The 25,740-nt window shown below is 48.2% G+C and overlaps 2 protein-coding genes across 9 annotated transcripts in view; one reads left to right on the top strand and one right to left on the bottom strand.

Moving 5' to 3' along the window:
- Ptk2b (protein tyrosine kinase 2 beta) overlaps window positions 1–12,918 on the top strand; it is a 125,280-nt gene extending 112,362 nt beyond the window's left edge. The window contains exons 23-31 of one of the 2 annotated variants that reach the window (XM_021181314.2): window positions 680–745; window positions 2,839–2,964; window positions 7,289–7,435; window positions 7,547–7,582; window positions 7,894–7,918; window positions 9,057–9,103; window positions 9,735–9,872; window positions 10,110–10,190; window positions 11,906–12,918. In XM_021181314.2, coding sequence (XP_021036973.1) covers window positions 680–745; window positions 2,839–2,964; window positions 7,289–7,435; window positions 7,547–7,582; window positions 7,894–7,918; window positions 9,057–9,103; window positions 9,735–9,872; window positions 10,110–10,190; window positions 11,906–12,121 — 882 coding nt within the window. In that variant the 3' untranslated portion in view covers window positions 12,122–12,918. The remainder of the gene's footprint in view (window positions 1–679; window positions 746–2,838; window positions 2,965–7,288; window positions 7,436–7,546; window positions 7,583–7,893; window positions 7,919–9,056; window positions 9,104–9,734; window positions 9,873–10,109; window positions 10,191–11,905) is intronic. The other variant, XM_029468875.1, reaches the window with a different exon arrangement.
- Window positions 12,919–13,226: 308 nt separating this feature from the next.
- Window positions 13,227–25,740, bottom strand: part of Chrna2 (cholinergic receptor nicotinic alpha 2 subunit) — a 28,517-nt gene continuing 16,003 nt past the window's right edge. For 4 of the 7 annotated variants that reach the window (XM_029469314.1, XM_029469315.1, XM_021182094.1 and 1 more), the window contains 6 exons: window positions 23,946–24,088; window positions 22,727–22,878; window positions 22,281–22,325; window positions 19,725–19,834; window positions 16,380–17,412; window positions 15,094–15,243 (listed from right to left, as the gene is read on the bottom strand). In XM_029469314.1, the coding sequence (XP_029325174.1) occupies window positions 15,118–15,243; window positions 16,380–17,412; window positions 19,725–19,834; window positions 22,281–22,325; window positions 22,727–22,878; window positions 23,946–24,018 (1,539 nt within the window). In that variant the 5' untranslated portion in view covers window positions 24,019–24,088 and the 3' untranslated portion in view covers window positions 15,094–15,117. Of the gene's footprint in view, window positions 15,244–16,379; window positions 17,413–19,724; window positions 19,835–21,970; window positions 22,074–22,280; window positions 22,326–22,726; window positions 22,879–23,945; window positions 24,089–25,244; window positions 25,539–25,740 lie in introns of those variants that run through there. The other 3 variants (XM_021182093.2, XM_021182095.2, XM_021182096.2) reach the window with 3 other exon arrangements.

The following is a 25,740-nucleotide window of genomic DNA, read 5'->3' as shown; positions in this document are numbered from 1 at the left end:
ACATCTGCAGTCAGGAAGCAGAGAGGTGGATGCCTCTTCTAAGGTAGCTTTGCCTTATTATATGGTCCAGGAATGATGACCCCACATCTGGAGTGAATCTTCTCTCAGTTAATTTAATATAGAAAACCCCTCAAAGACATGCTCAGAGTCTTGTCTCTTTGGTGATTCTAGAACTGTCAATCATCAATCAATATTAACTGTCACAGGGCCCCTTCCTAGTTTTTTAGATGGCCTCTCCTTGCTATATCCTCGTGAGTTAGGGAAAATGAGAAGGACTCTCTCAGTCTCCTGTGCTATCCTCATCAGGGCATTGATCTCATCGTGGGATGACATCACCCAACTCCATTCCTCTCTCAGAGACCACACCTCATAATACCATTACTTTGGTTGTAGCATGCCAGTATATGAACAGGTGTTGGAACTAGGCACAAAAGATGAATCCATAACAATGTCTAGTCTGGTCCAAGGTCTTCGCTTCTAGTCTCTCTTGCATGTTCTCCTCCCATCTCCTCCCATCACTAGCCATGTAACTAGTGCTCAATGAGTGGCTGCAAAATGAATCCAATGATAATTCTGTTCTTATCTCTCCATTGTAAATAAACAGAACTGCCTCTGACTTGATGTATCCCCTTTGCAGAAGGGAGAGTCAGACTGAGATAGCCCTGTGTTCTCTTTCTAGCCCAGCCGGCCCAAGTACAGACCTCCTCCACAGACCAACCTGCTGGCTCCTAAGCTGCAGTTCCAGGTAAATGTGTAGCCAGATGATGGGGAAATTTGACTCCATCCCTCCTCAAGGTCTTTTCTGAAATGTCATGCCTACACCTTTGAGGTGCAGCAGCAAACATCTGCTTAGGGGATGCCCGGATTGGCTCTTTCTTGGTAGACAAGAAAGAATTTCAAGTTATATCAAAAGAACAGAAATTCAGTTCTTCTAGAAGTTCTGCCTGCAGCCCAGTCCACCCGTCTGCAGTGTCTGCTGCTTCCTGCGCCTGCCTGCAGCTGTCTTTCTGTGTCCCTGGCTTCTCTGACCTCCCACACTGAGCAGAGCCTTCTGAGAAGGAATTCCAGGGCTCTAGGGATGGACGAGGGTCCTATGGACTTGAGCGCCACCCAAGGCTCTGTGCAGAGGCTCTGGTTAGGACCTAGGTGGTCAGTGAAGAGGGAGCAGGGGCCCATCTGAGCTGTCTGCATCCATCATTGCCAGCCTTGAACCTCTCCAAGGCTGTAGCCTGTGACTCACAATTCCCTGTGCCACTCTCTTGCATCTGAGTGGGAGCTAGCCCAGCCTCCTGCCTTTCCTTCCCCTCCATCCCCTTGAATGGAGTTGTGGCTTGAAAATAGAATATCTCAAAAGACAAGAACCAACGTTAGCTCTGCTGGTGCTCCAGACAGGAAGAGAGAGCCTCCCAACCATACTTTCCTTGTCAGGGAGATGACCCTGTGTCAAAAATCAAGCCCAGCCAAGAATGGACAGACAAATTCTCTCCACATAAAGAAAATGTCCTGCAGGAGGTGACAATAATGCCTTTAAAAGGAGATATGTAGGCTGCCACAATAGTTTAGTGGGTAAAGGCACTTGCTGCCTGAGTTTGATCCCTAGACCCCACATGGTGGAAGGAGAAGACCAATGTCCAGAATTTGTTCTCTGACCTCCATGATCACTATATGGCATGCACCCATACACACACACACACACACACACACACACACTAAGGTTTTAAAAAACATGTAAAGTAACATTGTTAGACTGGAGAGATTAAAACACCTGCTGTAAAAGTATGCCAGCTGAAGTTTGGAGCCCTCGGACCCACATAAATGCCAGGCGAGCATGGTGGCTGTCTGGAACCGCAGCCTTAGAAGGTGGAGACAAGGAACCCCCAGAGAGAACTGGTGAATGTTGACACACGCTCTGGGATTGACATTGAGACCATGCTCTGGTGAGTAAGGTAGGCTAGTGATAAAGGATGATTCCTGACATCAATCCAGGCCCCATGTGTACTCACACACACATGCACACAACACACACACACACACATGTACAGCACACACACACAAAAATGGAATAAGTTTTAATCAAGATGATTACACCCCAGACACACATATACATATATATATATATATATACACATACACACATGTACACATATACTTACACACACAGACACACACACATATGAGAGAGAGATCTATTTTTCTGTTATGGATTCAACTGACCAATAATGGAAAATATGAAAAAAGAAAAGAACAAAGCCCATATCTGCCATGAAATAGGTACAGATATTTCTTGTCATTATCCCCTAAACAATATATTACACCACTTATATCACCTTCACATAATATTCAGTGTAAATGATCTAGGGATGCTTTATATCACATGATAGCTGTAGATATACAAATATAACACCATTGTATGTAAGGAATTCCATATCTATGGTGCATTCTGGAACCACACACCTCTGGGCCATGAGGGATAACTCTGTGTATATGTCTGCATTCATTATCTGCAAGCTTATCATAACCCATGTCACAACTATGACACATAACCCTTTTCCCAAGGGTCCTGAGGTCCCCTAGTCTTGGGAGATGAGCTGTCTGTGAGCATCTACCCATGTGAAGAGCATTGTGTAGAAGGTGTGTCTGGCAGAGGAGAGGCCACGCTGCTCTGCCACACCTCTTTGGCAGGGAAATGACACATACCATGTTTTATGTGCCACAGTAGAGCAAGTCTGCACCCCCATGGTGTGCTCTCCCCTTTTTGTGTGCTCCTGTTTGTAGCAGCTAATTGTCACCCTCTCGCCTTGTCCCTGTGCCTTGTGCTTCTTTGCTTCTCATGAATAGGTCCCTGAGGGTCTGTGTGCCAGCTCTCCTACGCTTACCAGCCCTATGGAGTATCCATCTCCAGTTAACTCGCTGCACACCCCACCTCTCCACCGGCACAATGTCTTCAAGCGCCACAGCATGCGGGTAAGAGGACTCTGCATGCTGGGTGTCAGCCTCGCCGCGGAGGCTGCTGGAGGGAGGTGGCCTGGGAAGTGCTCCGTGGTTCTGTGTGCCAGTCAGACTCCTGAGAACCTCTGTGGCCCTCTTCCCTTTGCAAACATATCAGCTGGACCGACCCGTTTTTTTGTCCAGACTGGTGCGGTGGCCAAGGATGGCAGATTCTCTTCCTTTCCTGGGTCTCAGGAGTCAGGTACAATAGGCAGTGTAGAGGCTTGTGGACAGAGGGCCTGGGGTTGCTATGGAATAAGGGATGCTGGAGGTGTCTCCCTGTGCTGCCTTTCTGACTGGTGGCTTTGGTTGCTAAATCTATCCCTGGAGGAAAGACTTCCTCATGGTGGCTTTCCCTGCTGCTTTTGTGATTTGGGATTCTGGGTATGAAGAATAGAGACTGGTAAGAAAACAGGCTCATGAGCCAGCTCACTGCAGCCTCTTTGTCTCCAGTGAAGCCCTGGAGGCTTCCTGGGCCAGAATGTCAGGTCTTCTGCACTGAGCACTTGGCTTGTGAGCAGGTGTCCACCCCCCAACATCAAGTTGCTGTAAGCACTTGATATATTTTACTAAGTTATGAAACAGACTGAAATACTCACCATTTCTGCTCTTGCTCTATATGTATATACATTTCAGTCTCAAGATCCGTAATCTAAAGCTTTTTGTGGGGAAAAAAATGAATGTTCATTACAACACATTTGAGAAATGTAGGCAATTATTTGAATATGCTTCTGTGCTGTTATTCTTAATTTAGCAAAAATTTGAAATGAGCATAATTTAGAATTCCAGGCAGCGAGGTCTGTTATGAAGTCAAATTTCTCCAAACTCACTCTGTTTTTCTCTCTTACATTAATTTAACCAATTTCGGTCTTCATGTATGATTAACCATAATTAACCCACAGTTTTAAACATGTGCTCTAATTTAGGCAATGCTCGCCACCACCCCTGCCCTGGACTCTTTATTCATAGTTAATTAAGTTTTGGAAAGCTTTTTTAAAAATTGTGTTCTTTTGGAAAGAGGCTGCTTAGTGCCTGTGGGGGGCAGCACTGCCGTTGTCTGGGCTGTGTTTCACTGCCAGGACTTTTTTCAGTTCCACAAAGACGGTCTGTGCAGGTCTTTTGCGACAGGCGTTTAGAAGTGATTGTCATAAAGGAACTCTGAAAGAACATGAAGAGTTCTTCTTTAAATACATAAAAAAGAAAAAGTGTAAACTCCATTTTATGGTGTATGTGAGACAGTCACTTGCCAGTGCCATGCTCATGAGATAACAGCTTTCCCACGAAGCATCCGAAAGCATTTAACAAAAATTCAGAGATGGCAAAATGATTTCCTGTATAGTGTGGCTCCTCTGGGAGTCCGGTAGAACGTCTCACAGGGATGATAATAGGCATCCCCCACCCCATATCCCAATTCCGTAATGAGGTGCAGCTGGGTGCTGTCCTAGGTGCTGAAGGAGAAACCAGGAGGCTTTGCCTTCAAGGCACAGGTGCACACTCACCTGTATCACCTAGGGAAACGTTGGAAAGGGACAAAACTGGAATGTGGGAGATGTACAAAGAAGAGGCTGCTAGAGGAGCCAAGACTAAGTGGCAGAAAGCTATAGGGTAAGGGGTGGGGCCACTGCTTTGCTATGAGGCAAGGGGGCGGGACTATGGTTTTGCTAGAACAAGGAAGGTTTTATGTGGAGGTGTAAATGAGGCAGGAAGGATGAGCCACAGCAGTTACTGAAAACAACTCAGGAGCACCATTCTGTAACACAAATCCCCGATTCCTTCCAAGAAGTGTGGGTGTCGGTTGCCTAGGGAGAATGCCAGAATGTAAAGAAGTTCAAGGTTTAAACGCTATTATTGAAATTACCGGAGCTGGGACGATGGCTCCGAGGATGAGGCACTTGCTGTGCAAGCATGAAGATCAGTTTGGATCCTTTCACTCACCTAAACGCTGGGTCAGCATGCTGGTTCACCTGTAATTCCAGTTCCTAGGAACCGAGAATTCTGGGAGCGAGGTGGCTAGGTTGATTAATCCGTACCAGTGAGTTGTCAGTTCAGCTGAGGGAGATACCATGCTCCAAGGGTGTGAAAAACAGTTGAGGAAGATGCCTGTCTCAGCCTCCAGCCGCCACACGCACATGCTCCCAAAACACACGCCAACACACATACACACATGTGTGCACAAACATACACAGATTAAGAATAAAGCAGAAAGCCTCTACCTTTATCCTTTAGTTTTATTATGTAATTAGAAGTCATCAGAACAAGCTTTCTAGCATTTGTTTGCTAGTAAATATTTGCCAAGGTCAAGCCTGGGGCATACATCACATATAACCTGTGGCAATCTCTTATGACAAAACTATATAGTAGATTTTGGAGTCTAGTAACTTGTCCTATCAGTATTTAATATTCCTCAGTGTCTATATTTTCTTTTATATTTCTGACCCTGAATTGAAAACTTTTGACACTTAGTTCCACCATTTATTAAAAGCCCAAGGTGACCATAGACCTGCATTGAGTTTAACTGGGGATATTTTTAACTTTAAAATGCTTACCTTCATTTTTTGGAACATTTGTGTCTCAGTCTGTTATTTTGCTTCTATAACAAAATACCTGTGGCTCAGTGCTTCACACAGAAAAGAGGTTTCGTGAGTTTAGGTTCTAGTGCTAAGAACATGGACAGGCACCCACTGGGCTCCACTGAAGACCCCCTGGCCACATCATACCATTGTAGACTCTTTATATTAGTCATTTAGCCCGATGACATCAGAAACACAGTGTTTTTTAAAACTGCTGTTCTTCCAGCATCCAGCTTTATGCCTACCACACAGTAGCTGCTTAACCAATAGTTGCTGAATGGGTTGGATGAAGAATATTATAAGAAATAAACACCGAGACTTGAATCTATATTAATGATGGGCAGTGCACTCCAATTCAACTATTTTAAAACTATATTGTAATGATGAAGCCTGTTTTATGGAGCTTAGTGGGGAACTTTTCAGAGGCCTGGCAGAGACATGACTTGTTAAAAGTAGATATGACTTTTTTTTTTAACATTTTCTTTGAGCACCCTATAACCTGGCACATAAAAGGGAAGGGACCGTGTTGACTTGTTGTGTGCTTCTGTAACGGGATACCTGAGGCTGGGTGCTTTTTACTGGACAGAAGGCCATTACTTCCAGTTTGGGGGACTGAGAAGGCCACAATCAAGGGCCACCTCTAGCAAGGGCCTTCCTGCTGCTTCCTAACATGGCAGAAGACTCCATGTGGTTGAGAGAGAACACAGAATGACAACAGAGAGGCAGACTCCCCCTTCTTTCAGAAGCCCACATGTTTGTTAACTTGTTCATGAAGTCAGTGCCTCCACGATCTCCAAGTCACCCCACCTCTCAACACTGTTGCCCTGGAAGTCAAATTCCCGACACACAAATCTTAGGGGGCCACACTCAAGCCAAACAGGACTTCACAAGAGGACTCTGTCACTGGCAAAGGGTTTCCCAATCAAGATGATACACACAACTTTCTTCCTCCAGTCAACCCAAGGCAAGGTGATCCATCACAGTAGATGAAAGGCAAGGGTTTAGGGGGGAACTGAGAAAATAATTTTGTAAATGCACCCTGGAAAGACTGAGGTAAATAGGAAAACACCAACACCCATTTAAGAAACAAAACTAAGAATAAAGTCCAAAGCCTCACTGGTATGTAAGGATCAGGGTTAGGGCTATCTAGGAGGAAGGAACATTCTTCTTGTGTCTGTAGAGTTAAGCTTCTGAGAGTTTAATTACTTGTCTCCTTTCTTAGCTCCTTCACTTCTTTTAACCTCCATCTGTATCATTGAAGCTGTTCTCCTAACCAAGCATGCATGATCGATGGGCACAAATAATCCTGTACACCTGGAGCTCAGAGGTAGCCCCACTGTAGATGTTTCCAGACCTGTCACCATAGTGCTTAGGTTGAAACGAATTCCAAAGGTTAGGAGCCAGCTTTGCATTTCTGAGCCTGATAACTGTCAGCCACCATCACAAATGCCAGCAGAGAAAAATGAGTGGATGGTTGAAAATAAATATATCATTGGCAGACTGTGTGACAGTTTGAACCCAGTGCTCTGGGGTTTGGCATCTGGTTACAGCCAACCATGTGGATGAGGCTGAGACCAGAGCAAAACTGTCTGCATTTGTGCCTCTGGATTTAGACATAGCCTAGAGAAGAGCAGCAGGTGATGCCAAGGTTTGGCACCTTGGGGCTCTTCAGCTAATCCACCCCAGTCCTGGCCTGAGGATGGGGCTCACTGCGGCTGTTGTCCTCACAGGAGGAGGACTTCATCCGGCCCAGTAGCCGAGAGGAGGCCCAGCAGCTCTGGGAGGCAGAGAAGATCAAGATGAAGCAGGTCCTAGAAAGACAGCAGAAGCAGATGGTGGAAGATTCCCAATGGCTGAGGCGAGAGGAAAGATGCTTGGTGAGTGGCTCCCCTCTGTCCCTACCCACCAGAGTGGATGCTTACCATGTATATCATAGCCCATACTTCCTATTCTGGTCTCTGAGTCCTTTGCTTTGGTCTCCTCTACAGGACCCTATGGTTTATATGAATGACAAGTCCCCACTGGTAAGTCACAAAGAAAGGCCACTCAGAGTCACAGCCTGAAAGAGCCCTATTTACTCATGTGCCAGACCCCTGGGTGTGCCTGTCTCTGCCCTTTAAGCTCACCCCATGCATCTCCTCACCTGAAAGAACATGGGAGTCATATTGTTAGTGCTGGCTTGGACCTCTAGAAAGGTCACTTGGAGTCAGGAGCTCTCAGGTCCCCTTGTTCATGGCTGCAGTGTGTCTAAACCAGAAGGGGATGGGCAACAAGGGGAATAGGATGTTCTCTGGAGGCAGAGTAGTGACTCCTTTCTCCCTTCCTTTCCTTACAGACTCCAGAGAAGGAGGCCGGCTACAGTGAGTGCTTCCTTGGGGCAGTTTCTGTCTGGGGTGTGTTGGGGGATGTGATGCTATTGTAGCTCACAGTCCTGCAAGGAGCAGACGGTTGTCTTTGACTTTAAGAAGGAAAAAGTACCATCTGGCTTGTTTTATCCTGAATGTGTGTTTGGATTTTGGAAGGAGCCTCCCCTTCAGCTCTGCCCAGCGCTCCCCCGCCCCCGCCCCACTCTCCATCTGCTGAGGTCCTTTCTACTCTTCAGAAGATGGCAACCTCTCAGACCTTCTTTCCTCTTTATCTTTCATCTTCATTTCTTAAGCGAACCTGGAGCACTCTCCCTGTTTCTGGTTTCTGAGCTCATGATCTTATTCTCCAGATAAGAACTAGGGCTGGGGGTGTAAGCATCTGCCTTGGATGAGCAAGCTCCTGTGTGGTGGTGAGATCAGAGGCAAGCTTGCTGGCTTGCATCTTGGTTCACTCTTACAGCAGCTCCACCCAGGCTCTCATGTGCTCATCAGAGTCGAGTCGATAGTATGAAAAATCATCTTCCGTTTTAAAGTGTACTCTCCCCGAAGCTGCCACTGTACCATGGTGGCTCCTGAAGACTGCCACCTGCAGACCTATGGCTTTCTTTCCCATGGATACACAAAGCCAGTATTGCTGCTCCTCAGGAACTTGCCCATCTTGGAGGGCATGAAGTCCCCATACTTGCTGTGTTCATGCGGTCCTGCCTTGGCTTTTCTTTCTTTCTTTTTTTTAAAAGACTTATTTATTAACCTTATGTATATAAGTACACCATTACTCTCTTCAGACACACCAGAAGAGGGCATCAGATTCCATTACAGATGGTTGTGAGCCACCATGTGGTTGCTGGGAATTGAACTCAGGTCCTCTGGAAGAGCAGTCAGTGCTCTTAACTGCTGAGCCATCTCTCCAGCCCTTGGCTTTTCTTTCTAAGCCTTGGACAGATCTTGTCTCTGGCTACTGGAAAAGCAGGAAGACCAAGATCCTATTTCCTTGGTCATCTTCCCAGAATTTGGGGATTACACTCTTGGGGTCTCCTGATGGTAGAGATGGGACACTGGCTTGATTATAAGAAGGTAGAAAGAGAGACCAGGTACTGAGACCTTCATCTACTCCCTGTCCTTCCTATTACAGCGGAGTTCACAGGGCCCCCACAGAAACCACCTCGGCTCGGTGCACAGGTATGTATTGGGGTTATGACTGTCAAAAACTGTAGGCCTAAAGTGTTCAGAGGTCCTCAGAGATAATCCAGTCCAATGCCATTATTGTAGAGATGAGCCCCAGAAAACACATGCATCCAGTTTCAGGTCAGTCCTCATCGCTAATTCACAACAAAATGGGAGACAGACCAGTTTTTTTCTCTCCTGGGTCTCTTCCCTGACTAGAAGAAAGGTCTGATTGGTTCAGCCTAGGATTGAAAGGTGTGGGTTTCTTCTCTTCCTGAGCCTTCCCCCAGGAACCAACATTCAACTGTCCATCAGTTTTCTTGGTTCTAGAATGTGTATTCTCAGTATCAGCTTCACACAAAAAATCACTGGAGAGATGTTAAGACAATGTGGACTCCAAGACTAGATGCTGTTTACCCTGGGCTGGCTTGATAACACACTAACGTTTTGTTTGGCCTCCCCAGTTGGAGGACTGTGATTCTCAAAGGCAGAAGGCGTGGCTCTACCCCTGGGGCAGAGTGCTGGTTTTGCAAAGCAGAGGCCTGTTCCCTGGTTGATATCTGTGCGTTCCCAGGAATGAATAATAGTGGTAGAGAGGTCCTCCTGGCTTCCGTGAGCCACTAGCCATCCACCCCTCTCTTTCCAGTCCATTCAGCCCACAGCCAACCTGGACAGGACCGATGACCTCGTGTACCACAATGTCATGACCCTGGTGGAGGCTGTGCTGGAACTCAAGAACAAACTCGGCCAGCTGCCCCCTGAGGACTATGTGGGGGTGGTGAAGGTGACTGACAGGGCTGGACTGGGTCAGGGAGATGGGGGCTTCCCGGACTGACCCTAGAAGGAAAACCATGATGTCCCTCTCATTGACCAGCCCTGTAGACCCCAGAGGAGCCAGGGGACCCTAGGAAGTCCAATCCCAGGCAGTCTCAGAGGGCAGATGCTATCCCGTAGAGCAGTCCCAGGAGGGGCAGCTTTTCACCAAGCAGGTAGAATAGCTGCCTTGCTCTTGCTCTCTTAGAACGTGGGGCTGAACCTGCGGAAGCTCATCAGCAGTGTGGACAATCTCTTGCCCTCCTTGCCAGCATCTTCGAGGACAGAGGTGAGTGTCCTCATTCTCGGCCATGCCTGCTGTACCTCCCCCGTCCCTGGCTGTAATTTCCACCAGTGCCATCTGGGCAGCCTTAATTCTCCCAACAAATGTCTCTGCAGAGCATCAGAGCTGTTAGCATCACAGGGCTGAGCCTGCTCTGGGACCTAGTAAAAAATCACAGTCTAGGTCTCAAATAGTCTCAATGGGTATATGCAAGTAAATGCACACTTTCCCCCTACACACACACACACCATCCGTTACCTAGTAACCCTCTGCATTCAGATTATCTTATTGAGATAAGAAACTATTATTGAAATCAAGGGGGAGTTCTGGTGCTCTGGTAGAATGATGCATGGTGATGTCCCCAAAAGCTGTGACCCACATGCATAGTACTTTACATGGCAAAAGAAACTTTATTGGCCTGATAAAGTTAAGGGTCCAAGAAGGAGAGGTGATAATGGAGTATCCAGGGGCAAGGGGTCAAAGTCAGAGACAAGGGAATGTGAGGGCAGCATCTAAGTCAGAGGGATGCCTCTGCTGGAAGGGACCACAAGGTAACCTCAAAACTGGATAAAACAAAGAACAGATTCTCCCCTGGACTCATTAACAGGAGCACTGCTCCACTGACGCCTTTAGCCCGCTGTGGGACTTATTCCAGAATCCTGACCTCTAGGACTGTTCAAGAATGAACATGCAAAGTTTGCACTGCTGTGTTCCCATGGCCACGGCAAACAGATCTGTTTCTTGTCTGGAATATGCAGTGCTTTGAAGCCTTGCCTTCCAGTGGTCATCTATGCTATCATATGATCTCTGCTGCCCGTGGTTGCCCAAGGCAAGACAGAACAAGGGCAGACCTGGCTACCTTCTGGGTGACAGCAGTGGCCTCCCAAGGAGTGCCAGCTGGGCAGGTGCCACCAGAGGGCTGAGACTGCTCCCGAGAACCTGGACAGCTCACTGGGTGAATTTCACAGTGCAGAGCTGATGGGAAGGTTTGACACAGCCAATTGATTTACACATTCATTGCATTATACAGTAACTTTAGTGCTGTGTATTCATCATGCTAAGCACTAGCAATGCAATGGTTAAATAGATATGGGATCTGATCTCTGTACTCGACCACAGACAGCTAAAGAATCGGTGTGTTACTTTTCTTATGGTTGGAGTAAAATAGTTCAGGAAAATGTCCAAAGAAAGGTTTGCTTTGGCTTCATTGTTTGAAGGTGTGGTCCCTTACAGCAGGGAAAATATGGTGGGAGGGGCGGGAGGTGACTGTTCACATTTCGTCTACAGTTAGGAAGTGGGAAAATGATAAATACTTTCTCCTATCTGCTCATTCCAAGACCTCAGCCCATGGAGTGCTGTCACCACATTTTGGGAGGGTCTTCCCACCTTAATTAACCCCATCTAGAAACTCCCTTACACACACGCCCAGAGGTTTGTTTCCATGGTCACTCTAAATGCCATCAGTGTGACAATCAAGATCACCCATCAAAGTAAGTGAATGTGGTTGACCTCTGGTCAGCATGCAGGGATTGCTGCTGTGCAGGAGGCCACTGGGGTGCCTACTGCATTGACCTTTGTGGACCAGCTCCAGTCTGTGCAGAAGGATGGATTCAGCCCAGGTTTGAGATTAGTTTGTCCTCAGGGAACTTCTGATGTCTTAGCCAATGCTTTCTCCCCTGACCCATTACTCATTCAGCCTCTCATGTGTGCTTGCCCACCAGATTGAAGGGACCCAGAAACTGCTCAACAAAGACCTGGCAGAGCTCATCAACAAGATGAAGTTGGCTCAGCAGAACGCCGTGACGTCCCTGAGTGAGGACTGCAAGCGGCAGATGCTCACAGCGTCCCATACCCTGGCTGTGGATGCCAAGAACCTGCTGGATGCTGTGGACCAAGCCAAGGTTGTGGCTAATCTGGCCCACCCGCCTGCAGAGTGATCAAGAGAGGGGCCACCTGCCTGCATCTTCTGCCCCCACCTGTCTTGGCATACCTTTCCTGCCTTGCCTTTGGTTATTGGTCTTCCAGGGAAAGCTGAGAAGAGTCCTCCCCCTTGCTACTTTGCACGACACCCCCTCTTCCCCAACCCACCCCAGACTGTGCTACTCAGGTTGCATCTGGACAGAAAGGACTCTGGGCACAGACATGGGGTGGGGTGACATAGTTCATAGGGGTACTACTGCCAGCCACTCCCTCTTACCCCAGCCTGGGTTGCTGGAGTATCATTGGGGTCATGAGTGTACTCCTATCGGCCAAGATGGCTTTCTGCATGGACATTTGAGAGCCAGTATCCCTCCTTCCTCTTCAGCCCTCAGGGACCCCTGATACAGGGGGGACAGAGAGGGGTTTTATTTGTAGAGAAGCTGGTGAGATGAGGGCTGGACCTGGCTCTCTTGTACAGTGTACATTGGAATTTATTTAATGTGAGTTTGACCTGGATGGACAGCCAAGGGCCATAGTCCAGGAGCAAACCAATCCAGCCACAGGACTCTGTGTTTTTATGAAACTGAGTGCCACAGGGAAGAAGCAGAGAGTCGGAGGTCAGAACGGGACTTTGTGCCCTTCCTGCGTTTCTCTTCTCCCTCTTTCCTTCTCCCCTCTCTTCTTACTTCTCCTTTTTTTCTCCTCCCCCTTTTCACATCTGCTCCCCTCCTCTCTCATGTCTGTGGAGAACATTTACCTTCCTTCTTTTTGATTGGTGGTTGAATTAAAATTATTACCATTTGCTTTGTGGTTAGCTTGACTGTGTCGGTTATTTGATCTGATCTCTGTGGGAGGAAGCAGACCTGAAAACACAGCCCTGAGAGAATCAGCTACGTTCCTGTCCAGTACAGAGCAGGAGCTGACTGATGCCAATGAGAAGTGTGTGGTGGCCTCGAGTCTTTTGTCCCATGTGGGCAGTAGTGACACCTCATCTCAAGGCAGCTCTCCAGGAAGACACTTTGGGACATCCCTCTCTTGACTGTCCTTGAGCCACCTAGGCTCTGGAGGGGACGAGTTAATGCCAGTGACAGCTGAGGTGGCTGGCATGAAGGCATGACACTCTTGACGGCAGACATTTCAGCTTTATTTTGACATTTTACTCACATGCAAGGAGGATGGGAGGTAGGGATCATCCAACAAGCATCTCCCCATCAGGAAATCATGTCTTGGGGTTTGACACAGAGAAAAGAGGTGCAGGCTGCATTCAGTGGAGAAAGGGGGAGCCAAGGCCTGAGACTGAGTGGGGTATCATTAGAACTGGTAACGGGGAGTCTGGGTAAGGCCTCTGACAAGCAGATCTCCTAGGTCTGTCAAAGTGCTGTGTGTGGGGTTCGGAAGGAGAGCACCCTAAGATAGAGAACAAACTTGCCATACTTTGCTTCCTACCTTGGTCTCTATATCTATTAGTGACCCTGAATCCCATTACTGTTAGTATCTGGGGTCTAATTCCTTGGGGATTGGAGAATGTTCTGAAAGGCCCAAGCCCCTGAGCTCCTATGCAGTGAAGGGTCATGGAATATTACAAGTACAAGAACAAGCTACACAGGACAGTTCAGAGCAGGTTAGTCACCTGATGGGGCCCTGGGAAGACTGGGGAAGAGACCTCCCCCAAAGCTTTGGTATTATGTAGCAGTTCTGGAGCCTAAAGCAACCAGGTTGGTTTCTCTCCTCTACTCTCAATGAAGGGTCCAGCTACTGAGTTCTCTCACCCAGCTCTGGCTGAATGAGAACAACAAGAGCAGAGTCTCTGCCCTGAAGGAGCATACAATTGAAAGAGCTTGATGCAAAGATCTCAGTTCCTATGCAAGGCATGCTAACAGAGCCAGCAATCAAGAACCAGGGCCCTGTGGATGGCAATAAGGGTGCCAACATTGGAGACTGCCTTCTTACTTTGTCCTCTTGATTTGAAGGTAGCCCTGATCCCTTGTAGAAATTACTATACCTCTTTTTTGTAGCATAGAACAGTGAGACATGACACTGAGGGGAACTTGAAGGCTCCAAACTGCTTTTGGATGAATAATGGCCCAGCAACTTATACCCAATGTTGCTATTCTTCTGCCTCAAGCATCCACCAGGGCACCTAGATCAGTGGTTCTCAACCTTCCTAATGCTATGACCCTTTACAGTTCCTCATGTTGTGACCCCAACCACAAAATTATTTTCATTTCAACTTCATAACAGTAATTTTGATACTGTTATGGACTGTCATGTAAAACATCTGATATGCAGGATATCTGATATGTGACCCCTGTGAAAGGGTCGTTTGACTCCCTGAAGGGTTGCAACCCACGACACAGGTTGAGAGCCACTGCTCTAGAACTTTCTTTGTGCCTCACTCCTTTGTGAAGTACCCCTGTCCCTTTGACATTTCCTGCAAAGCACATAGAGACAGGTTCAGTGCAGACTCTGAGCTTCTTCTTGGGTCTGGGTCAAAAATATCCCAACCTGCCTCCCAGCCTCCCCACCCCAGCTGGCTATCCTCTCTGGTGTTCTGAATCCACATGTTGTGCAGAACTCTTCCACACCAGGCACTCCCATTGTCCCCTTATGCCCATCTTTGAGTCAGTGTTCTATTTGCCCTGGTCTGACCCCTCCATCCCTTTGTTTGACCCTTTTGCCATAGACAACTCCTATATGCTCTTTCAGGACTATCTTGCTCTCTCCCCCATGTCACCACCATGTTGTCACCACCTGCAGAGCAGCCTTCACCTCTTCTAGTTCCTCAGCATCCTTAAATGGTTGTCATGTTGAGTGATCTCAGTGCTTGTCACCACAATGGCACCATGAACTGTTGACAAGGAGGATATGGAGTCCAAGCTAGGTTGGGGGCCTTGTAGAAACATCGCAGGCAGGTGGCATTAAGTCAGAAGAATATTCTAGAGATGGCTCCAGTCACAGAAGAGCAGAAGATGATTGTCCAGGCCACCTTGGAGCCAACATGAGGGACATGAAGTCAGATCATTCCAGCCAGGAACGGAGGGAGGAAGAGCCCGATGGTCCCCAGGAAGCAGACGATAATGAACAGCCAGAGGAAGATCCGGTCTACCACCATGGCCACATACTTCCAATCTTCCTTCACCTGGAGTTAGAATTGGGCTCACAGTGACAAGAGCCAGGCTTTGGGAAGAGGATGTGTCCCTCCCACATCCAGCCTCATGGAGGCAGTAGTCACCAGGCTACCGAAGGCTTGCGAAGCCAAGGTTATCCCACACATAGAGATGGGTGGAGAGAGAAACAGGCTTAGCTCAGGGATGATACATCCCTGAGAATCCCATTCTATCTTTTCCCATTTCCACGTACTGCTAGGCTCAGGAGTCCAGAGGGACATGAGGAGACACTAGGCACAGGCTATCAAAATCAGGAAATTTTAAATGTAGCTCATAGTAGTCCCCAATAATGTGCTGTCCCATGCTACTTTTCCACATACCTGAAGGGGACAGAAAGAGGCAGGTTGTAGCCCAGGCAAGCCAGTGTGGAAGAGCTGGAGCTTTGTAACTCTTCAGCTCACAGGCCAAGCCAGAGGATCTACATTCTTAGACATTTCCAAATTAATGACCAATGTTCTTATCTACTCAATAAGATCGTCCCACAGTAACCACAGACCTTTCACTCCTCCTTTGGTTGGTAAGGGGACAGCCAGGTTCTGAACACTAAGTACTTACTATATGCAGCCCTGGGGAGGGGAGCCCACCCTGATTCAGCTGAGAATCTGCAGGGTTTGAGAGTGACTAGGGAACGTCACAGACTGCCCAGAGCCCAGATGGAGGAGACCCTCTACCACAGGGTAGTGCAGCGGCCAGCGATGCACTGAGCTGATGCGTTTGTATTTGGTTTCTGTTCCTTCGAAGAGCAGTCTCTCTATCTCCCTGCCCTGTCCTGCCCCATTCCTAGAAAGACTGCCCAGACAAAGACAAAGCAGATGGAGACCAGCATCTGAGCTCCCCAATTTCCTCACTCTATTCCACTTAGGTTGAAGAGAGGGGGATGGACCCTGTGGTATTCTGCCATCAGCCAGGAAGTGACCAAAGAACTTCTAGCTAGTGTTCCCCTCTCATGATCAAGTCCAGACTCTTCAGACATGACTGAGGGAGACTGGTCCTTACAAGAAGGAGGGAAAAGGGTTACTCAAGAGGATGCCCTGGGCTTGGACTTTTCCCTGCTAAGCTGGCAGAGTCACCCACGGGGTGGGGAGGGGCTTCCCTCATCCCAACTCACCGAAGAGTCAGCATCCTCAGACCTCAGGTGGTCAGCAATGTAGTGTACACCTTCTAGTGCTTTCTGTATTTGAGGTGACAGCAGGATCTCACTAGCCTGGGATGGAGCCTTGGCCTCAGGCCCCATGGCCCTCAGATGCAGGCTGCCATGGCCATAGAGGACACCCACGGAAGAGTCTGAGAGGCCTGCACACATACATATGTTTTCATCTTCTTCTTCCTCCTCCTCTTCCTCTGTCTCCTCCCTTTCTTCAGCATCCATGTTGGTCTCCAGCCAATGATAAGTGGGGCTGAGCTTCAGACCTGGAGAGCCATGGAGCTCCATGGGCGGCAGGGGCCGGTTCATCATCAGCCACCGGGGTACCCGGCCTAGCAGGGCCACCCTCACCCAGTTGGGCATGTTGTGCGTGCTAGGGGAACGGTGGTGGACATTGAGCACGAAGACTGTGATCACAATAGAGAGGGTGACGAAGATCATGGTGAAGAGCAGGTACTCGCCGATGAGTGGGATGACTAGCGAGGTGGACGGGATGATCTCTGTGATGAGCAGCAGGAAGACGGTGAGGGAGAGCAGCACCGAGATGCACAGTGTGATCTTCTCTCCACACTCGGAGGGCAGGTAGAACACGAGCACGGTGAGGCAGGAGATGAGCAAGCACGGGATGATGAGGTTGATGGTGTAGAACAGCGGCAGCCGGCGGATAACGAAGTAGTAGGTGACATCGGGGTAGATCTCTGCGCAGCAGTCATACTTCTTGCTGTTATAGGTTCCGGTGGCATTGATAATGGCCCACTCGCCGCTCTCCCAGTAGTCTTTCAGGTCCACCGTCCGCTCCATCTGCTCCAGGTCGATCTTGGCCTTGTCGTATGTCCAGGAGCCAAACTTCATCTTGCAGTTCTGCTGGTCGAAGGGGAAGAAAGTCACATCGATGCTGCAGGAGCTCTTGTAGATGGCTGGGGGCACCCAGTGCACAGTGCCCGTGAAGAAGAGGTGGGCCTTGGTCATGTGGGTCACCGCAAACTCCCCGTCTGCACTGGGAAGAAGAGACAAGCTGGGATCCTGCATATCTGCCTCTTCTGTGAAGCAGGGCAACTGGGTAAACAAAGTAACTATTGACTGGCTAAGTAGAGTCATCCAAGCAAGGGCGAGACAAATCTCTCCTGCAGACAGATGTATCTGAGTTGTCTTTTCAAATACCAGTGTTTTAATTGCAGAAGTAAAAATTTTAAATAAACTTAAAAAAATAACCACTATTGCCATTTTGATGTCATAATTATATATCTGACTGTCATAAAGACTGCTCCTTAATTTTTCATATTTCAAATCATGGGACATTTATAGTCTGATCCTGTTATTATCCATTTAGTATGTTGACGTTTTTGTGGTTGTTTTATGAGACAGGGATCTTACTATGTGGTCCCAGCCGGCCCCCAACTTGCTGGTTGGATTTGAACTTGTGATCCTCCTGCCTCAGTATCTTGAGTCCTGGAATAACAGGTATTCTCCACCACACCTGACTAGAGTAAAGATTTTTGAGTGTTTTGATCTCCCTCGCGATGCAAATGGGAACTCAGTTCCAGAGGAGGAGGATCCTAGATCTTGTACCCAGATCTTTTTCATTCCTTTCCAGGCGAGACTAACATTTTGCCTGGTGAGGAAACTCCCTGTAGTCTGTGCATTTAGCACAGTATTTGGGGGCCAGTTTCATCTACTAGAGCCTATACCTGAGGGATGTGAGATGTGGTTCCTGCCCTTGGGAGACCACATGGAAATGAGATATAGTCTCATGATATCACCATGCAACTGGGCATTTGGAATGCTTCTGAGATCAGGAGGGACTTCTGGCTGGGCTCAACAGGATTACTGTGAAAGCTTAATTAGTTCTTGACCTGGGAGGTGAGACAAGGGCATGAACACAAGAAGCCTCACAAGAACAAGAAAGAAATCGGCAGGCAGGACTTCATAGGACTCTGAGTTTCCCTGGGTAGAAATATAGTCTTTAAACTCCACCCCCAATTCCTACATTCAACCCAAACCTGTAGTGATAATTATGGTCATTTCACATAACTATCACTAGATGGCAGCAGGCCCCCATTCGGGGGAAGAGGCCATGTGACTTCACTGACCCTTTGCCTATTAACCTGCAGGAGGGTGTCGTTCACACACCCTTTAAATGCAGCAGTTCGGACTAGCCTTTGTCCTACCAGAAGAACTTGTTGCAATCAGGTATCAGCAACCAGCTGTCTTATTGACAATTTAAAAACTCAGATAAGTCTGCTGCTGGGACTTTGTTCCTGATCTGTCAGAGAGAACCAGAAACAGAGACAGGGCCTGGGGAACTCGGGGCATATGACTCCTGCAGAAGCAAACAGCAGGTGTTTAAGGCTTAGACCACCAGGGGGTGACTTTGCTATCCAAAATTATGTCACACGCCAACCCCACCACCACCACCAAGAACTTCCATGCCTATTCATATCTCAAGAAGGTAGCAGTGCCCCCCAGAGACCTACTTTAGAAAATGTGTTAGCAAGAGACACTGCCATCATTTAGGTATTAACGTCTTATCTCCTCTGTGAAACCTTACCCAAGCCAAAAAGGAAAGAATAAGTTTTAGTTTCTTTTATGAGAAAGTGTGTGTGTGTGTGTGTGTGTGTGTGTGTGTGTGTGTGTGTCTGTGTGTCTGTGTGTGTCTGTGTGTGTGTGTGTGTGTGTGTCTGTGTGTCTGTGTGTCTGTGTGTGTCTGTGTGTTACATGCACAGGTGTGGGGGAGATGCCAGTGCACATGAGTATGTGCCTGTGTATATATATGCATGCATGTTTGTGCATGTATGTATTAGAGAGAGAGAGAGAGAGTGCTGGCACACATGTGTGAATATATGTGTGTATGTGTGTGGTGTGTGCACATGTGTGGGTAGCGCTTGTGCATATTTGAGTGTATATAGGCCTAAGACTGCCATCAAGTGTCTTTCCTTGACCATGCTCCATCTTTACTTCTTGAGACGGGTCCTCAAGAATCGTAGGCTTGTCTGGCTAAACTGACTGGCCAGTGAGCTCCTAGGATCTACCTGTCTCCCCTATCCTCAGTGCTAAAGTGCTCTCTCTCTACCTCTTTCTCTCTCTCTCTCTCTCTCTCTCTCTCTCTCTCTCTCTCACACACACACACACAAACACACACACACAGAGAGAGACAGACAGACAGACAGACAGAGCCAGAGCACCACTCCCAGCTTTTATGTGACCGCTGAGGATTCAAACTCAGATTTTCTTGCTAGCCCAGCAAGAGCTCTTGCTCACTGAGTTCTCTCCCCTCCCGAGATGCACTTTAATTAGTAACTGGCTTCTTACTTGTTGTAGAGAACAATGTCTGGGATCCAGATCATCTCTGAGGGGACTCGGAGGGAGGTGATGTTGCCAAACTCAGCCGGGTCCCAGCGCAGCTTGTAGTCATTCCATTCCTGCTCAGGGGAGTGGTCACATCAGAGCACTGCCCCACCGGGACCTTAAGGTGATCTGAGGAGCTGTGGGACTGTAGCACCCCTGTGTCCCTCTCCTAGCCCCACAGAATCCACAGAGTCTATGGCACGAGGAAAAGGCTGCTATGGGAATCGGGCAAACCATTTCTGATAAGCAACCCATTTTGCTCCGACTCTGGTAGTGGAAATCCCAGGCTGCCAGTGCCAGCACACTTGGCTCTCTAGCTGTGCCTCTGGCCCTTGTTCTGACGCCCCCCACTGAATCTGTTATGCAGTCACTCCTTCTCCAGGCAGGGCTTGCCAGAGACAGCCAGGAGAGTTACCCATGACCTTCCAACTATGCTCTGGAGACCTCCTGATCCAGGGAGTCCCAGCAGGAAGAGGATGCTCTAGGTCCCAACTGTGTTCCACCAGAGCAGGTCCAAGTGCATTTTAAAACCAGATTTTGTTTGTTTTGTTATTGTTTATTTGTTTGTTTAATGCACAAGCTGGCCTCCAACTTACTGTGAAGGCAAAAAAATGACCTTAAACATTTGCTTCTTCTCAGCCCCTCTTCCCAGGCTCTGGATGGAGTTCATGAGCCCCACGCCCAGTGCCTGTGGTGTTGGGGAGTCAAACCCAGGCAAGCACTGTATGAAACTGAGCTTTACCCTTTAGTTCCCAATACTGAGCTCTTATTCCCTCTCTGGTATATCCTTTAGAATTTCAGGTTCATATATTTGGGGACACTTACATCAAATGGGGGCATCTGAAGGCCATAGGTCTAAGACAGATGAGTCACTTCTTCACAGATGGGAAGAAAGGGGCTCCCAGAGGGTTAATAACTTCTCCAGCATTTCAGGCTAGTCCTGGGCAGCTGCAGAAGGCCTGGTTCCACCACTGTGCCCTTTCCTCTCCTCCTACGCAACCCTGGCATGAGTGACCAGGACAATCGTGGTGATCGAGGATCTAGGACCACACTGCCCCCCATGATATGACTGCACACCTTTTAAAGCTTCCCCCTCACTCTGGTTCCCATTGGTTCACCCATAGAGATGAGGCTCAGACCCTCCAATGACTCCAGAATAAGCAATGGCAGAAGCGATTGGCTCAGAGCAGCCCCTGACCCAAGTAGCTATCACACATCCAGAACCCAGTGAGTCGGGGGTTGTGTGTAGAACCCCTACAGTGAGCAAGGAGCCTATTTGAAAGACTCTGAAATGGCATTGTCTTGGTGGGTTTCTGCCTGCTGGCCTCTGAGTCAGGGCCAGTCAGGTACCCAAGGGGCCAGAGTAGAAAGCTGAGGGCAGGGATTAGCTTTCCTTTCCCATGTCCCTTTGTCATTTCCACTTTAAGGCCTTGGGATTTTCTGGGCTGACAGAATGAGCCTGCCCAACAGTGGCCCATCCCAGAACTTCACACACACTCTCCTTCCATGGAGAAATGGTATCTTTGTCTCTTCCCGACTCTAGAATCTTTACTGACTGTGCCTATAGAATGAAGTAAGATGGCGGCTAGATTGCTATAGATCCATAAATGACTTTCAGCTTCTACTTTCTGTCTCTTGTCACTCAGGGAGGCTTGAAGCCACCAAGTGAGAATCCATCAAATCAACTGCCAAAGAGACCCTAGTGAAGGAACCTGAGAGTGCGCATGGAGGACCCCAGCCTTTCAGAATCTTCCAGAGCTTTCCAAATACCCATGTAAAAGACAGACCTGTAAGGCAGTGGTCCTCAACCTCCCTTATGCTGCAGTGTTTTAATACAGCTCCTCGTGCTGTGATGACTCCCAAGCAGAAAGCTATGTCATTGCTATTTCATAACTGTACTTTTGCTACTGTTATGAGAATAATGTTAATATTTTTGGAGATAGAGGTTTGCCAACAGGCTGTGACCAAGAGATTGAGAACTGCTGATGTAAGGGAAGCCATTTTAGACAGTAACACACTAACCACAGCTGGCCAGGTGCCACCAAGTACCTTAGTCACCATTTGAAGCAGAGAAAGCCATCTGACCACCAGGTCACAAATGTGTGGTAAATGGGTCATTGCTTTATGCTTGTGAGCTCTGGGGTCATATGCCAGGTAGCACAGACTCTAAGCCACACCTAGAAGGAGATGGGCCTTGGAGCTGGGCATACCTGGGTACCTCCTTGTCCTATGATGAAGGGATGCTGATTCAGTGAGCTGTCTTGTAAACCTGGGACTATGAGATGCTTGCTCCTAGAAAGGCATCCCTTAGTGCTGTAGGTGAAAAGAACAGTTGAGTAAGAGACTGGCCAAACAAAATCCAGCCCCAGGGAGAGCAGCCTGCAGTACCACAGCTGCCTCACCCCTTAGGTGACTACTGATCATGATCCATGACTTTAGCATCTTGCCGATAGATAATGAGGGTCCTAGACGGGTCTGGAGACTGCACATGTCTGCCAGCTCCTACTAGGGAAGGCTCACCTGCTTTAGCCAGACATTGGTGGTCATCATTTGGTTCTTCTCATCCTGGGGTAGCAGAGATAGAAAGTAAAATAGTTGGGGTATCTGATGAGCCATCCCAGAAGACAGGGTGCATAGGAGGCACTTTGAGGATCTACTCATAGGACACTCAAAGCCCAGCCATCCTTCCTGTCACCAGTACTCTGATTCCCCAGGGTCACCCAATCACAGAGGAGGGGAGTTGAACATGTGTTTTAGACAACCTATGCTCTTGGGGGCTCCAAGGCATGGGAACAAAGGTACCATGGCAACACAACAAGGTAGCTGCATGCTGTGTCCAGGGTGGGCTTTGAGGGCTGGTGGGAGAAGGGCTGAGCTGAATCCAGGGAGGACCAAGAGAGAGATCATGTGGGCTGGGGGGGTGGAGGAACTGATTAAGGGAGTGCAGCATGAAAAGGCAGGCCTACCACATCTATGAGCTGTGCAATGGATAGCCCAAAGCGCACGATGACCACATCGGAAGTGTTGGGCACTGGCCGTGCCCAGCGATTGTAGCCTCCAAAGAGGTGTTTAAACAGGCGGTCCTCGGCATGGGTGTGCGAGCCTTGCTGGGCCAACACTGTGGGATAGGGACAGAAAAGAAAGAGTGAGTCTGCATGAAGTCAAGGAGGTGACCCTGTGGCTTTCCTTTCACCTCTCATCAAATGGGCAGCACTCCACATCATGTAGCCTCAGTACAGGGGATACATGCATAAGAAGCCCATCACAAACCCCTAGATTAATGCAGATTGGTGCTTAACACAGCACCAATACGCCACTCTGTTTGCATAATTACACACCAGGCAAACAGCAAATACTCCTGGTGTTTTCCTGATTTTAAGTCAGGGAGTGAGGGTTGCCCCAGCTGAGCAAAAAAGCTCAGACCTAGAAACCAGTCTCAGCCAGAACCAAAGAGCCTCAGGTAGTATGGGGCGACCGGGCAGGGTGGAGGGGTGGTGTGATGGGAGATGGCTGAGAGGGGCTTCACCCACTGCTATGAGCCTGGCTGACAGTGAGATCTTTTTTCCTTTCCATCCACTTTTACAACAAACTACTGATGCCCACGAGAACATCTCCCACGCAGGGTACCACCCTGAGTTCTTAAATCATCAGCTCTGACCAGTTCTCTTCAGCTGTGCAAAGCTCTGCAAAACTGTCTGCTAGGATTTATTATGTCTTTTGCACTGTGTTTTGCATAATAACTTCTCTCCACTTGGGGACTCTGCTGTCTGAGCAGGCAAAGAACTACCTTATAAATGACCAGAAAAATCTTCAGCTGCCATTGGAATAGAAAGTACAGCCATGACCATACTAGGTCATGCATACCCACCTATCTGCCCTAGCCTGTGTGCTGTGTGCAAGCTTCCCTCATCCCCACAGTGATCTTGAGTGCTCTATGATGCTGTTTGCATGTTGCGGTCAGGAACTCTGAAACTTGGGACATTCTAAGGCAACAAAGCTGCTAGTGCTAGAGTTGAAACAGCCTTTCATCTTCACCCTGTGGTGCTGGCCACCCAGCCAATGACCTTAAGTGCCCCCTGTACCCTTGAGAATGATATGAGCTGGCCTTCAGGGGAGTCTACTCTATGGCCTGTGGGCACACGATGGTAAGATAAGGTCCTAGTGGTAGTGGTGGTACCCACTCACCTGCTGGCATCAGAAGCAGACACCAGAGATAAAGATGTATCCAGAACTGGAAAGCAGGATGGGAGGGGGCCATGGCTTCAGAGAGTCCTAGTTTCCGTTGGACTACAAGGAGCTGGCTTCTTCAAGGTCCTGTCTCTCTGCAGCTGAATAAACAAGGGAAGACTCTTAGGGCCAAGTGATGTGACATCTAGTGTCTTTGTCTTTCATATTCCATAATGGTTTAGAAGCGAGCAAATGGCTGTCAATGGGCCTGCCTGGTTTATGGGGCACCTAGGCTGCTCAGCTTCACAAAGGAGATAGACTTCCTTTTTTTTTTTTTTTTTTTTTTGAGAGCCATTGGATTGTTAGCCACTTAGCTAACTAGCTAAGACATGACTGACGTTCACAGAGGAAGGTGCTAGCCTCCCTACCATAGTGGTCTCAACTTTTCATCTATAAAGTGGGGCTAACCACATTGGACAAGGCGTTCAGCAGCAGTATTTGACTACTTAGTAACAATGACCCAAAGATGCAGGCAAGCAAATGGCATCAGTGTTGAGCGATGGAGTGACGGACAGCATATCCAAACAATGAAGGCATCAAAAGGAGTCAAGTACTAACATGACATTTGCAGTTGCTGGGATGGACTTTAAAAGCATGCTATGTGAGAGAAGCCAGCCACATATTGAATGAGTCTGTTGACAAGTGACCTCTGGGACTTGCTGGCCACCCAGCCAAACCTACTCATTCAAGCCCTAGTCCCAGTGAGAGGCCCTGTCTCAAAAATAAAGACAACACCTGAAGAACATCTGAGGCTGGGGCCTCTGAACATATGTGCACACATGTGCAACCCCACACATGTGCGCCTGCACACACACACACAGAGTTTAAATATCCAAATGTCCGTGTGCGGTACCATATGTATATGGACTAGAGATAGAACACTGGCTCTTAGCACAGATGTGTTATTTCCTTTTGACTGACAGTAACGAGAATGTTCTGAATATTCTGAGATCTTTTGGAATGGTGATAGGCACACTGCATTCCTAAAACTCTGAATGCCATTCATAGCTTAATATTGTGTGTTCTTAACAATGACTTCACAAATATGTGTAAGAAGATGAATTAAACATAGAAGTGGCCACATCCATGCAGGAATCAGGAACCATCATTGGTAACAATGGATCTGTGAAGCTGCTTTCCCGTCTTCATCCTTTAGTCTATCCTACCCTGTCCCAAGTGACCCAGCGGAGAGTCTAGCACCACCAGCTGCTGCTGTATCCCCTCCAAACTGTCACCATTCTGCACTGTGCTCCTTACCCCATCCAGAGTCTGCAAGCGTGACTTTGAGTCCAGGCCATGTCATTAACAGCTCTGAGAGTTCAGCTTATCTGTAGGGTAGCTATGACCTCCCAGAACAGGTTCATAGTCCAGTGGAGTCATAGGAGTCTGTATGTGAGCTCCAGAACACTGAGGGGAGGTGGGGCAGGCACTGGGTTGCTCTGTGGATGTCAGTGCCCTGTGACCCAATGGGAACACATAGTGACTGTCTGTGCCAAGTAGAGAAAGAGTGAATGGGGGAATGCCAACATGCTGCAGTGTATGGAACATATTTACTACTATAACTGATAGTTCCAGGGTGTGTTTGGTGGGAAAGCCTCCTCACCCCTCCCCCTACATGAATGCTCATGAGCTTTCAGTTCAGAGGCTTATTAAAATTTGACTATTATAAATAGGGCTGCTATGAACATAGTGGAGCATGTGTCCTTTTTACCGGTTGGGACATCTTCTGGATATATGCCCAGGAGAGGTATTG

Source organism: Mus caroli, chromosome 14, assembly GCF_900094665.2.
Source record: "Mus caroli chromosome 14, CAROLI_EIJ_v1.1, whole genome shotgun sequence".
In the NCBI taxonomy this organism is placed as follows: Eukaryota; Metazoa; Chordata; class Mammalia; order Rodentia; family Muridae; genus Mus; species Mus caroli.
The sequence above is the reverse complement of the archived record's forward strand: the minus strand, read 5'-3'. Positions and strand labels throughout refer to the sequence as shown.